The following is a 15,782-nucleotide window of genomic DNA, read 5'->3' as shown; positions in this document are numbered from 1 at the left end:
GAAGAGAAGAAGAAGAAGAAGAAGAAGAAGAAGAAAGAAGAAAGAAGAAAGAAGAAGAGAGAAGAAGAAGAAGAAGAAGAAAAAGAAGAGAGAAGAAGAAGAAGAAGAAAGAAGAAGAAGAAGAAGAAGAAGAAGAAGAAGAAAAGAAGAAGAAGAAAAGAAGAAAGAAGAAAGAAGAAGAAAGAAGAAGAAAAAGAAAAAAGAAGAAGAAGAATAAGAGAAGAAGAAGAAGAAGAAGAAGAAGAAGAAGAGAAGAAGAAGAAGAGAAGAAGAAAGAAGAAGAAGAAGAAGAAGAAGAAGAGAGAAGAAGAAGAAGAAGAAGAATAAGAAGAAGAAGACGAAGAAGAAGAAGAAGAAGAAGAATAAGAAGTAGAAGAAGAAGAAGAAGAGAGAAGAAAAGAAGAAGAAAAGAAGAAGAATAAGAAGAAGAAGAAGAAGAAGAAGAAGAAGAAGACGAAGAAGAAGACGAGAAGAAGAAGAAGAAGAAGAAGAAGAGAAGAATAAGAAGAAGAAGAAGAATAAGAAGAAGAAGAAGATGGATAGATAGCATAATATTGTTTCTGTTCAAAAACTGGTTATGAAATTGAGCTTCATAATAACAATTAGTGGTAATTTCATTTTCAAATTTATATTCTGAATAGATAATTTTTTTTTTTTTTTAAATCTGTTTGAATATGAAATTATACAGTAACAACAAGTGTTTATTGTATTTTCCCAATTTGAAGATCAAAAGCAAAAGTTATGCTTCTTCTAAATTCAAAGACAAACGGACATAAAAGAAATACAAGGTAACTCTTTCAAATGGAAATCAAATTTTCTACCAAAGAATTCACTCAAAGATTAATAAATAGGCAACTTTAAGATTTCTTTTTTATTTTGAAAGAGGCATTTGTTTAATAATGTTGTTGTTATTATTATTACCACTGACAACATATTTATTGAAGAAAGAGAAAATTTTGATAAGATTACTACGACTAAAAGCAGTTATTGATTTAAGAGATAAAAAAGAAGTAATTTGTCTTGGTGCTAGGACACATTAACTGTAGAATAATCTTCATGTAGGAACTGGAGAATATATGATTTCAGCTAGATATAATGTAAACCAAGAGGAAAGTCAGAGTGAATGAAATCTTCTCAGTGACCAACAAAGACGAAGAGCTGCTATTGTGGTTGAAAGTGGCCACTATATTTTATACACACACACACGCACGCATATATTCTTTTGCTTGTTTCAATCATTTGACTGCAGCCATGCTGGAGCACCACCTTTAGTCAACCCCAGGACTTATTTTTTTGTAAGCCTAGTACTTATTTTATTGAGCTCTCTTGCTGAACTGCTAGATTACAGGGACGTAAACACACCAACATCAGTTGTCAAGTGATGGTGGGGTAATAAACAGAGACACACACACACACACACACATATATATATACACACACACACATATATATATATATATGCCTACCCTCTGCACACTACCGATGTCATCCATGGGAAAGGCAAAAGCCAACACAGCTTGGCACTAGTGAAGCCGCAACTCATTTCTACAGCTGAGTGAACTGGATCAACGTGAAATAAAGTGTCTTGCTCACAACACACAGCCCAGTCCAGAATTCAAACTCCCAACCTCACAGTTGTAAGTTCAATGCTCTGACCATTGAGCCATATATATATACGATGGACTCTACTGTTGAAGACAACATATGATTTGTTTATAGTGGTCAAATGTATGTGCTGTACCTGTACATTAGCTCACTCCCTCTATCAAATTGACGTTGCCTGAACAGGTGCACAGTCTACCACAAGTCAGGTGTCGAAGTGATTGCAGAGCAGCGTGAAGTGAAGTGTTTTGCTCAAGAACACAACGCACCACCCAGTCGAGGAATTGAAACCACAATCTCGCAATCATGAGTACAACATCCTAACCACTAGGCCATGCATTCTCATGTATGATACATACACACACACACATACATACATATATCCATTTTTATATATATATATATATATATATAAATATAGTGGCCACTATCAACCATCGTAGCAGCTCTTCATTCTTCATTATGCGTGTGTGTGTGTGTGTGTGTAGTGTGCAGTGTAAATGAGTGATTAAAAACTTCACCAGGTGGTCTCAGGTTTGATCCCACCTTCTACTGTGCTGACAGATGTCTTGTGAGTGAACGAAATTTGATAGACAGAAATAATGTAAGAGCCAGTCAAGTACACACTCACATGTGTAAGTGTGTGTGTGTCTCCCTGTGAATCTTAGTATTGACACTGCCAAGCAAAAAGTTTGGCAGTTTTTTGGGGTGGGGGCGTCAACATACGAAGGAAGAACTGTACTTTACTTCCAAACACGTATGGTCTGGTGTCAAGAAGGGCATCTAGGTGTGTAAGACCTCAAGAAGTCCTTCCAGCCTATACCAGCAAAAGCTTCCCTCCAGTTACTATTATTATTGTTTCTACTATACTCAAAGAAAACAAATGTATATATATATATATTCCAGAATATATAATATTCATTTAATTTACTTCAATTGATCAACAGACCAACTGAGTAAGTAAACCTATCAGTAATCTACCCATAATCTCTACTGGAAAAAGCTATAAGCCAAATTTGCTCCAATAAAGGAATTATATGTAATGGTTATTTTAACATGTTTCTTATATATATATATATATATATATATATATATATAGAGAGAGAGAGAGAGAGAGAGACAGACAGAGAGACAGACAGATATGACTCAGAAGCCTACTATGGATCCCTAGCTCCAGCCTCAACTGTAAGTTTGGAACCTAACGGATGAAAAATTATAGCAGTTATGCACTTACCTATTGGTTTAGATCATCAATGAACTAACCCCTCATATTCTTACATACATATACACATGCATACATGTATTACAATCCATCCACCAGCTTAGTGTTATACATGTTCTATATATTAATCTATGAGATTAGTCTTACTTATAGTCTATATATTAGTCTCCCGGTTGGCACTATCAGTTTTTAACCGTTAATCTATGCATTACACTCTCATAATAACACTCTGAGTCTATGGTTTTTAGCTGAACTGCTATGTCGCACATAAGCACCTATTTCACTACTGCCTCTACTACTATTAACACCACCACACCACTATAGATTTAAAAATGATAATAATCTTATTCAAAGGTATTCACATTCAATCACAAATCATTAAAAATATGTTTGCTACAGTTTCAAATATGGCTTGTGTGGTGATCAGGACAGCTGAGTGACAACTTGTTCTTCAATCTATTCTTAAATTATATTTCAAATCATCATTATCATCATTGTCATCGTTTAACGTCCATTTTCCATGCTGGACAGTTTGACTGAGGTCTGGAAAGCCAGCAGCTGCACCAGGCTCCAATCTGATCCACCAATGTTTCTACATCTGGATGCCCTTCCTAACGCCAACCACATCATCTTTAAATTTTAATAAACTGAAAATATACCTGCTTAACTCAAACAAGTATCCACAAGTTGGCACACAGGCATGGTTTTACATATGAAGTAAATGCTACAAACTAAACCAGATGATCTGGTACTTATTTCCAACACTTAGATGAGACATGTAGAATAAAGTGACTGTCCACAAATACAATTAAACAGCTGCAACATATTCTAATTAACATTAATTAGCAAAATATTGCAAATCCAATATCCAATATCATTTTCTTATTTTACTGCTACTTAAATCATATTTTTGCTTTTTTACAAATGGCAGTTTTTTTTATTTGTGAGAGTTCTGAAGCATTCTTTGCTAAGAGAATTACTTCTTCCTTCCAGAGAGTAGGAGGGGAAAACTTTGAAATGTTTTCCTATGAATTGATTTGATTTAATAATTGTCCAGAATCAGATAATTAACAAAAATCACAAATTAAAATCACATATGTGGCTGTGTGGTAAAAAAAGTTTGCTTCCCAACCACATGGTTCCAGGTTCAGTCCCACTATACAGCACCATGGGCAAAGAAAGCAAGTGCTTTCTAATATAGCTTGAGTGGAGTGGATTCGGTTGATGGAAACTGAAAGAAGCTTGTCATATATATATATATATATATATATATATATAGATATATATATATATATATCTATATATATATATATATATATATATATATATATATATATATATATATATGTGTGGAGGCACAATGGCCTAGTGGTTAGGGCAGCGGACTCACGGTCGCAGGATCACGGTTTCGATTCCCAGACCAGGCGTTGTGAGTGTTTATTGAGCGAAAACACCTAAAAGCTCCATGAGGCTCCGGCAGGGGGTGGTGATCCCTGCTGTACTCTTTCACCACTCTTTCTTCTGTTGGCCTGCTTGCTTAGCCAGCGGGGTGGCGTCATTCAAAGGCTAAAACAATGCGAACGCATTGTGACCAGCGATGTGTAACAACATCTGATGGTCTGGTCGGTCACGTGATAGTGACGTGATATATATATGGCAGACTCTCCGGCTAAAGATGACAACTGAGCGATCAGCTTTTGCCAAATGACCTGCACAAACGATTTGTTCATCGTGATCAAATGTTCATGCCGCACATTAGGTCACTCCCTCCATCAAATTGATGTTCTCAGAACAGGTGCACTGTGTACCACACGTCAGGTGTCTAAGTGATCACAGAACAATATGAGATGAAGTGTTTTGCTCAAGAACAAAACGCAAGATCCAATCTGGGGATTGAAATCACAATCACTAGATTACAAGTGCAACATCCAAACCACTAAGCCATGTGCCTTCATACACACACACACACATATATCTGTGTGTGTGTGTGTGGAGGTGTTGTTCCCTACTACTGCTTGATAATCAATGTTGATTCGATTATGCCTCCATAATTTCTCAGTTTGGCAAATGGTACCGATAGAATAAACACCAGGTGGGACCGGTTTGTTTGACCAAACCCTTCAAGGCAGAGCCCCAGCATGGCTGCAGTCCAATGACGAAAACAAGTCAAAGATAAAAGATCTAAAAACCAGCCTTGAATTCAGGTTTTTTGTTTTGACTACTGCTAAGGACATCTTGCTTATATCTAAAAGTAGATGTCTTTCAGGAATTTGATGTGTTTTTTTCTGAATGAGAGAGATAAAGAAGAGAGTGTATGAGAGAGATGGGGGAAAAGAGAGAGAGAAAGAGGGAACGAGAGAGAGAGAGAGAGAGAGAGAGAGTATGCACGAAAGTATATATGTAACATGGTAGTTATATTTGGAATTATTTAGTAAAACTGTTCAACTTTAGAGACTGTAATGGTTTAATACTAACCTTTGTTCGATTGACTTGTGAATCATCACAAGGTGGTGGCGTGACATGTACTTGCGGAGCTATATGATGATGTACTTGTTGAGGTGGGTGGTGATGCTGTTGTTGTTGTTGTTGTTGTTGTTGTTGATGATGATGTTGAGCATGGACTGTTTGTTGATGTTGTTGTGGCTGCTGATGTGAATATGTATTATGTGGAGACTGCATGTGTGATGAGGAGTGCTGCTGGTGAGTAGATTGTTGAACATGGTGGTGGTGGTGATGGTGTGGGGTGCGATGGTGCATGGGAGGAGAGTAGGTGTTAACGTGGTGAGGGGCGGTAACTTGTTGTTGTTGTTTGTTGTTGTTGTGCCACCGGCTGTTGTCCTCCTCCATGAGGTTGCTGTCTGTGAGGCACCTGGGAATACATGCATTGAAGCACACGAGAAGATGACTGGGATGATGCTGACCCAGAGACGCCAGTCAACCCACTGTTGGGATTGACACAGGACACCTAAGACACAGGGAACAATAAAATATCTGCAAACGGCAACACAAAAAAAACAGCAAACCAAAGAAAAAAAAACAAACAAAAATTATATATATATATATAATATATATATATATATGCATACATATATATATATATAAACATATATATATAAATATACAAGCATAAAATATAAAATAAAATAAAATAAAAATGTATCCCCCAAAAAACAGTATAGATGTATTTTTTGCTTTCTTTTTTTTTAAACACATATCATGGGGATTATTATTGATTTTGTTATTTTTTCTATAATAAATTATATAGATTTCTACTGAGTCAATGAATGAATGAGCAGGGCTCTAGGCTGAGATTTAACAGCAAATACATGCTGCCGGGTATAGCATGCAAGCAAGGAAACGACAAACTGTATTTAAGATCGTTGGGTTTCAATATAAAGGAAGGTGTATATATATATATATATATATATATATATATATATATACACATACACACACATTATATATGTATGTGTATGTGTATATGTATATGTAAGCATATAAAAATATATATGTGTGTGTGTGTGTGTGTGTGTAGGATAAAGAAAGCAGAGAGAGACACTGAGGATAGCAAATGTTTGAAAAACTGGATCGGAAGGGTAATTAAATTTAGCACAAGTAACAAGATCTTGCTTAAGGTTCCGACTGTGAAAATGAGCAATAAGAACTGGTAGGGCATTAAATACTTTGCAGATTTATTGCAACGAAGGCTACAGTTAATCACTCACTCACATACTGAGAACAGTGGCTGCAATACAACAACAAGAACATGCCCTATGAAGCAATGAATGGCAGAAACCTAAGTAAAATCTCTGCTAGGCAAAGCTATTGAATGATGTGTTTATTTATCCATAATAATGAGAATCGTTTCAAATTTTGGCACAAGGCCAGCAATTTTGGGAGAGGGGTAAGCTGATTACATCAACCCCAATGTTCAACTGGTACTTATCTTATTGACCATGAAAGGAGGAAAAGTAAAGTCAACCTCAGCAGAATTTGAACTCAGAATGTAAAGATGGATGAAATGCCACTAAGCATTTTACCTGGCATGCCAATGATTTTGTCAGCACACCACCTTAATATAATAATAATAATAATAATAATAATAATAATAATAATAATAATCCTTTCTACAATATGCACAAGGCCTGAAATTTTGGGGGAGAGGTCCAGTTGATTTAATCAACCCCAGCAAGCAACTGATATTTAATTTATCGACCCCAAAAGAATGAAAGCCAAAGTCGACCTTGGTGGAATTTGAACTCAGAACACAGTGACGGGCAAAATACTGCCAAGCACTTCGTCAAGCATGCTAATGTTTCTGCCAGTTCGCCACCTTAATAATAATAACAATCCTTTCTTCTATAGGAACAAGGACTGGAATTTTGGGGGAGGGGACTAGTTGATTACATCAATCCCAGTGTTTCACTGGTACTTAATTTATCAACCCTGAAAGGATGAAATGCAAAGTGAACCTTGGTGGAATTTGAACACTGAACAGCAATGGTCAAAATACCACTAAGCATTTCGCCTGGCATGCTAACAATTCTGCTAGCTTGCCACCTTAATAATGATAATAATAATCCTTTCTACTAAAGGCACAAGGCCCAAAATTTGTGGAGAGGGGCAAGTCAATCACACTGACCCCAGTACTTGACTGGTTCTTAATTTATTATCCACGAAAGGATGAAAGGCAAAGTCAACCTCTGCAAAATTAGAACTTAGACATAAAGATGGATGAAATATCACTAAGCATTTTGCCTGGCATGCTAACGATTCTGCCAGCTTGCTGCCTTAATAATAATTCTTTCTGCTATAGGGACAAGGCCTCTGAAATCTTGTGGGAAGGGGCCAGTTGATTACATCAACCTCAGTGTTCAACTGGTACTTATTTCATCAACCACAAAAGAATGAAAAGCAAAGCTGACCTTCGTAGACTGAAAACAGAAAGTAAAGATCTAGAAGAAATGCCATGAAGCATTTTCTCCACTGTACTAATGATTCTGCCTACTTTATAATAGTAATAATAATAATAATAACAACATACCCTAATATAGGCACAAGGCCAGCATTTTTGAAGGGAGGCTTATAATCAACTATACTATCCCTAGTATCTGACTGGCACTTTATTTTATCAACTTCAGAGGGATGAAAGGCAAGCGTATACAAAGGAAGGATTTCATAACAAAATAACCACTAGCCAAGGTCTATATAATACTGATATTTAAGATGTAAAAACCAATCAGTATCAAATATATAAATCCAATCAGTACAAAGTTGTACTACATACACACCATATTACCAAAGAGATAAAATAATACAAATTGTAACTAAGATTTAAATGTAGTTATTTTTGGCTATTCCCGGCAAGTTTGTAATTGTTTTACAAAAATTCTGGAAAGTTTTAATCTGAATCACTAAGAATAAAGTTTATTGTACAGTAAAGATTTCCCTAGAATATGAATGAATGTCTTATTGAAAGATTATGATTCTCGAAGAATATCACAAAAAAGGGCTTTTCAATAACAGGGAAAAACTTCAAGTCAACAATGTACAAGTAAGTAAAATTTGTGGTAGGAATATATGAATGCTTATACCAATGATGAAGTGACAAAATAAAGGAGTACAACTGGTATGGAATAGCTAACTCTATGGATAGAGAAGAAATTCAAGTTAAATAATCATAACTGTACATGTACTGAGTTTTAAGATTTTAATGAACATGATAATTAGACATCAACTGAAGTCTAAACAGAGCAACAAGCTGACAGTTGGAACTCAATGTACTGAATAGCACCCAGGAAGCTATAGATACACGTTGTTGGAGTTCTGAGAAAATAATGTCTGAAGTTAATTAATTGGTAACTGTAATAATATTTATTTGTAACTTAGTAAATCTGAAGAAAGCCCTTAACGAAGCTAAACAATAAGGAAACCAGTACCGTACCTAGAATTTATAAGAGCAGAATGCAGTGAATTAACAAGATTAATGAAGAGAGGTCTTTTCTTTTTTACTGTAAAAGCCTCAATGTGGAAATATAGCTCCTAGAATTTAAATATCTGTATATGCAGGAGATCTGTAAGTGTTTATTTAAAAAAACAACAGAGTGAGGGCTTCTTGTAGCCAAATGGAACATTTCACAAACTAACAGAAAAAGAACAGCTTTTGGGTCATCAGTTATGAATTTAGGCCATGATGTGAAATAATAATGAAATACAGCTTGAATGGAAAGAGGAACTAGTGCAGGCTAGAATTAGGTTATTGATGAAAGAGAGAGAGAGAGAGAGAATGACTAAAGAATGACAGGGCAAAGAAAACAGACTAAACTATTACTATCTTTGTTTTTACTCACTTCATAACAATAATTGCATCATGTTATGAAGCAAACTTTGGTGTACATTTTTACAACTAGGTGACCTTTTCTAACATCTAGCACTAGACTGTACAAGCGGATTCAAGCTTCAGTGAAGTAGAATTATAAATGAATGGTATGACAATTGGAGGGAATCAAGAGAGAGATAAATTAACTGTATGATTTGTAAGAAAAGTATCTTGTATAATTATCAAGTTAGGTAAGAATGAAGAATCTGTGAATCTCTTACTCAAAGATAAAACTTGAATAAGGAAATATATATTTTCATTTTCATAAACATACATTCCCAAGATGAAGCAAAAAATACTTTACACAATTTTCAAGGGGAAATACAATTATGTGGTAAAAAAATTAAATGAATAAATAAAGGTAACATAAAACATGGTACAATAAACATGCAGGAATTCTAAGAACATTAGAAAGGGAACTGGGGGAAAAAAATTGAAAGCAACATATAGGAGATGGCTTAAAGAATAGTAAAATGCTAATAGATATTAGATAAACACATAAATTGCATGTAAAGTTAGGGCTTCTTTGGAATTATTATATATATATGTGTGTGTGTTGGAACATTTGTATTCTCTAATTACATTGTCTTAGTATGAAAGATAGAAATGCTTTACAATTCCCATGCAAACAGTATAATAGTAAGATGTCCTTTTAGTCAAACATGGAGCTCTCTTTAGAGACAATAAAAATGCTGAAAGCAATACTAAAATCTTTTTTAAGATCAGTATTACTGTCCATTAAATGTCACTGCCCTCATAATGGTTTCATGTAAAGCTGAAACCTCAGTTATTTACTTGTTTTGCATTTTTACACTTTTGGTATCAACCAACCCAAGACTGGACCTCTGGTCCTATGACACAAACTCCCCATTTTGAAGTCATATAAACACAATCTTTCCATCAATATTGTGTGCTCATTTCTGCTTCAAATACCAGATTAATAAGGACAAAGTCATTTTATTAAACTTCTCGTTACTTTAAAAATTAATTGCAACAAAGCACAGGGCATTTCAACAGAAATATGGAAACAAAAGGGTTAAACAGTTCCATTTACCCATGGCAACCTATGTAGAACCTTGTTCATTTACTTGATTCTTTCATCACCATACCAGTAAGCATGGTGAAAGATATGGTTCACTGATGAGGTTATAATAATACCAAAACATGTTCCAGATTGTCTCTGGGACTTGCCAGAAAAATGAAAATAACTATAGTAATTGACTAGTATTGTTTTTCTTTAGTGTATATTTTTTCTAGTTAACTTTTTAATACTCCCTGTATTAAATAGGCTAATAGGAACTGACTGTTTTTATAAGGTTGTAGCGCTGAATTATTAACCCTTCTGTTAACCATTTTTCTGTTGATATACATTGTTTTTGTTTGAATTAATTTTGAAAATAATGAAGAATTAAGTAAATAACTTTGAGATTATTAAGTTGATGTTTGCAACTTAAACTAACAAAATTTTGATGGAAAGTTTTCATTTAGATCATTCTAAAACAGGAAGTTTGTACCAATGAACTAGGGATGGCTTCAGGCAGATTGGTATCAAAAGGGTTTAAACTATTTTATTACAGCAACTTAATACACAGCAAAAAGTTGTGTTTCATCAATGAGGTCAACACAAGACAAAAACCATGTCTGGTGTTGTCTCTCCTCACTTCTTGGTTAAGTGAAAATAAGGTTAGTCATTGTCTAACACTGTTGGGTCTTTCCCACCTCATTCATTGCAGGTTTTAATCTCTCGTTAATTTTTGAACAGTTAAATATGCATATTGTATTAAATATGCTAACACTAACTTATTAGGAACTGTGCTACATTCCTTTCCTATACAGAGCTGCTAGAGAGAATACAAATGTAGAATTGGTGAGCAGATTCTCTCATTTGTTCAACCAAACATGTACTCTAATTTTACAGACACAGAAAATTTTGTGTGTGTGTGTGTGTGTATGAAGGAGGGGAGTTTTCAGCTGGTAAGATTATGTATGAAACCAATGACATTTGTGTAGAAAGAATTTGATGTGTTCAGTTCAGAACTTACACAACATCAGGAAATCTTTAAGGGGATATCTGATATTTATCTAAGAGAGCAAACATACAAACACATTTAGCTGAATATTTCGACAATGAAAATGATACCACTTTTCAGTATTTAATGTAGCTAAGCATAACCTTGAACTTCTATCATGATAAGTAATTTGAATAATAAAGATGATGATAATGATGATGGGTTTTTGATCTAAGCACAAGGCCACAAATTTTCAGGGATAATAATAATAATAATAATAATAATAATAATAATAATAAAAATAATAATGATAAAAAAAAATAATAATAATGGTTTCAAATTTTGGCACAAGTAACAATTCTGCCAGCTTGCTGCCTTATCCAATAATAATAACAGTTTCTAACATAGGGGACCATTTAGCTTAATGGTGGAACACTCAGCCAGTTCAACTCTCATAGCTGCCTGCAGGCAGCTTTTTTTTAAAGGAGCAGGCATGGTTGTGTGGTAAGAAGTTTGCTTCCCAACCACATGGTTCCAGGTTCAGTCCCATTGCATGGCACTTTGGGCAAGTGTTTTCTACTATAGCCTTGGAATGCCCAAAGCCTTGTGAGTGGATTTGGTAGATGGGGGGGAGGGGGCAGTTATTCAACTAAAACCCTTCAAGACAGTGCCCCAGTATGGCTGCAGTCAAATGACTGAAACCAGTAAATGATAAAAGAAAATTAGGTACAAACCCTGAAATTTGTGGGAGGGGGTTAGATGATACCATTACCACAATACTTGACGGGTATTTGAGTTTTAGAGAATAATAATACTTTCTACTATAGGAACCAGGCCTGAAATTTGAGGGAGAGGGGGATAGTCAATTACATGAACCCCAGTATTCAACTGGTACTTAATTTATCAACCCCAAAAGGATAAAAGGCAAAGTTGACCTCAGTGGAATTTGAACTCAGAACTTAGCAACAGATGAAATACTGCTAACCATTTCGCCCAACATGCTAACGATTCTGTCAGCTCACCACCTTGATAATAATAATAATTCTTTCTACTTTAGGCACAAGGCCTGAAATTTGTGGGGAGGGGACGAGCTGATTACATCGACCCCAGTGTTTCACTGGTACTTAATTTATCAACCCTGAAAGGATGATAGGCAAAGTCGACCCTGGTGGAATTTGAACTCAGAATGTGGTGATGGGCGAAATACCACTAAACATTTCATCCAGCAATGCTAATGATTCTGCCAGCTTGCCACCTTAATCATTATAATAACAATTTTTTAAGACTGAAACCTTGTATGTGTGGTAAGAAGCTTGCTTTCCAATCTCGTGGTTCCAGTTTCACTCCCACTGCATGGCACCTTGGGCAAGTGGCTTCTACTATAGCCTCGGGCCGATCAAAGCCTTGTGAGTGGTTTTGGTAGGTGGAAACTGAAAGAAGCCATTGTGTGTGTGTGTGTGTTCCCCTGACAACCAGTGTTGATGTGTTCACATCTCTGTAACTTAGCAGTTTAGCAAGAGACCAATAGAATAAGTGGTAGGCTTCAAAAAAAAAAAAAACCAATGAGGTATATTTATTGGACTAAAATTCTTCAAAGAAGTGCCCCAGCATGGCCATAGTCTAATGACTGAAACAAGTAAAAGATAAAAGATGCACACACACACAAACAGAGATATGTATTACTCTTTCAACTTATTAATAAAAAAATTTATAATATTTAAATTATATGATTAGGCGTTAGGAAGGGCATCCAGCCGTAGAAACACTGCCAGATCTGACTGGGCCTGATGCAGCCTTCCAGCTTCACAGACCCCAGTTGAACCGTCCAACCCATGCTAGCATGGAAAACGGACGCTAAATGATGATGATGATGATGATTGTTCAAGGTTATGCAAAGCTTTTATACATTTTAAAGAACCAAAATGAAAAATATTTTCTTAAGCAATTTCTCAGAAAATATTGGAAAGACGCAACACAATATCAGAAATTTATTACAGATTAATTTAAAGTAAAACTTTCAATTGGGAAGAGTATGTCTGTATGTTTGCATAATCTGACTATTTAGTTGAGGTCATCCAAATCTAATTCTATAGGAACTTGCAGTCTATCACTAAGTTAGACTTCACAACCAGCCCACCACACACATACGCACAGGCACACACATACACACAAATATACGAGAATAAAAATGGGAGGTGTCTTACAGGTGGAGAAAGTGGCAATCTCATTTGGTTGACATTTGTTAGTACCAACGGACTTGGACTTGACTGTAGGTTCCGTCGAGCTGACACAGACTGCTGGGGCGGTGATACTTGAGTAGGAGACATGTTCATATTTGGAGACAGATTTATATTACTGCCAGTTGTGACGGATGAAGCAAAGTTCTGCTCTTCTTCATCAAGTGGTGTCACTAATGGTGAAGGAAACTGAAGTACTGATAAGTCAGGCAATGATCCAGCATGATTGGAAATTGGGATGTGCACACCAGAGTCCTGTTCTTGTGATGGGTAGATGCTGAAACAGGGAGAAAGAGACAGGTTTATTTCTGGCCGCAGATCACTAAAACAACACTAGACAAAGAGTAAATACAATTACTGACATTGGACAAAGAGAAAACATAATAAAAATAGACAAATAATTAAACATAATTAACATAAATAATAATAGATCTTTCATCAGTTTTGACAACAAGCATTCAGTTGTTTAATCAACTGAACTACCTCCTCATTAAATTAACATGTAAGTGGCTGAGTATTCCACAGACATGTATATCCTAAGATCAAATTAGCATGAAAAGCCAAACCTTTAAATTACAGGTATAATCCATCTGATAGGCTTCTACACAGTTTCCATGCATTGAGTTACAGTCACAGAAGTTTTGGCTAATCTGAGGTCATGTATAATATAAAAAAACACTTGCCTAAAATGAGATATCCTACAGTGAGGGTGGACCTAGGACCTTATGACAGTAAAGTGAAAATATTTTAATTACTCAGTTACGCATCAACATTAATAATCCTTTCTACTATAGACACATCATCATCGTTTAAACGATGATGATGATGATGATGTCTGAAATTGGTGAGGAGGGCCAGTTAATTACATCAACCCCAATATTTAACTGGTTCTTATTCATCATCTCTGAAAGGATGAAAGGCAAAGTTGACCATGGCAGAATTTGAACTCAGAATATAAAGATTTACAAAATGATGCCAAGTAAACAATTAGCAACAACAGGCAAAAAGTAAACAAAGCTTAATCTTTTCGATACCAACCCACCTCAGAAAGCCCCTTGTTTTACCATACAGAATTTTTTTTTTAACCCTTTCGATACCAACCCAGCTCTCTAGTACAAATGTCTTGTTTTCATAAGTTTTGAATTAAAATCTTCCACCAAACCGTACGTTCCTAATATTAGCTTAATGATAACTAAATTATTTTACTAAATTCTTTGTTATATTTAAAGTAATTGAAAGAAACAGAGCATCTCAAAATAAATGCGGTAACAAAAGGGTTACGTGATCTGAATTAAAATTTTCAAACAGCACTATGTTAGATGCTTAATCAGGAAATATAAAAAGGTGTTTTCCTCCAATGCCTGGTATAACAGTATCATTAGTGCTAAATGGCAGAATAGATTCATTGGTAGGAAACAATTACAGATGTCTCATACAGACAGTAGCTGAGAGAGTCTCAACAAAGTTAGTACAGGGAAAAATGGATAGGATTCAGTTTGGATTGACACCACAATGAAGAACCAAAACTGTCAAATTTTGAATGAGACAAGTACATAAGTTCTTTAAAAAAAACCATTCCTCAATGCATTTGTCAATTTGAGGGGAGCCATGATTGGGCCCTATATTTTGCAGTCTGGTGGATGCTAAGGAAGCTATGAATGAATGGAAGCTTTGTACAAAAAAGCAGAAAGCAAGGTTAAGACTGGAGTCAGTTCAGCTAAAAATCAGGCAGTCTCCAGGCAGCCTATTTTCAACTTGATATAGAGGTGTGTATGTTCATATCAATATCATCATCGTTTTAACATCCACATTTCCATGCCTGCATGTGTCAGATGAACTTCATTTCTACACCTAGATGCTCTTGATGCCAACCCTCACCTGTTTCCAAGCAAAGTAATATTTTCCCCTAATCCTTCAAACACAAACAGCACAATGGCTGGACATATTTCGATGGAGGATTGCAATTTGTATAACCATGACATTTGTCTACAATTAGCATGAAATTACTATGAATATTGAAAGTAGACTTACTTGATGTTGGGAACTTCACAGGATTTGGGCCGGACTTGACCAAGCTAAAATAGAAAATAACATGAGCATTTAATTCATGATGATAAAAAGGAATTTTAATTAAAACAACATCAATAATAGCTAACATGTTCTAAATACCTCATAATTGGTTAGTTAACTATTTGACCTCAGAACTAAGATGTGTTAGTAACATTGATCAGTTTTACAGAATGGAGTGAAGTCAGCAGTTAATCAATAGTTAAAAGAACGGTTTCAAAGATAAGAAATGTAGTGATAGTAGTGGTGAAATTATTTAAGCTCTA

At 35.3% G+C, this 15,782-nt stretch overlaps 1 protein-coding gene across 7 annotated transcripts in view; it reads right to left on the bottom strand.

Annotated features, from left to right (window-relative positions):
• Positions 1-15,782, bottom strand: part of LOC115217859 (CREB-regulated transcription coactivator 1) — a 172,288-nt gene that overhangs the window by 44,392 nt on the left and 112,114 nt on the right. For 5 of the 7 annotated variants that reach the window (XM_036507967.1, XM_036507963.1, XM_036507966.1 and 2 more), the window contains 4 exons: positions 15,481-15,524; positions 13,417-13,726; positions 5,637-5,789; positions 5,300-5,437 (listed from right to left, as the gene is read on the bottom strand). In XM_036507967.1, the coding sequence (XP_036363860.1) occupies positions 5,300-5,437; positions 5,637-5,789; positions 13,417-13,726; positions 15,481-15,524 (645 nt within the window). The remainder of the gene's footprint in view (positions 1-5,299; positions 5,438-5,636; positions 5,790-13,416; positions 13,727-15,480; positions 15,525-15,782) is intronic. The other 2 variants (XM_029787566.2, XM_029787567.2) reach the window with 1 other exon arrangement.

The sequence above is a fragment of the Octopus sinensis genome, linkage group LG12 (assembly GCF_006345805.1).
Source record: "Octopus sinensis linkage group LG12, ASM634580v1, whole genome shotgun sequence".
NCBI classification, from domain to species: Eukaryota; Metazoa; Mollusca; class Cephalopoda; order Octopoda; family Octopodidae; genus Octopus; species Octopus sinensis.
The sequence above is the reverse complement of the archived record's forward strand: the minus strand, read 5'-3'. Positions and strand labels throughout refer to the sequence as shown.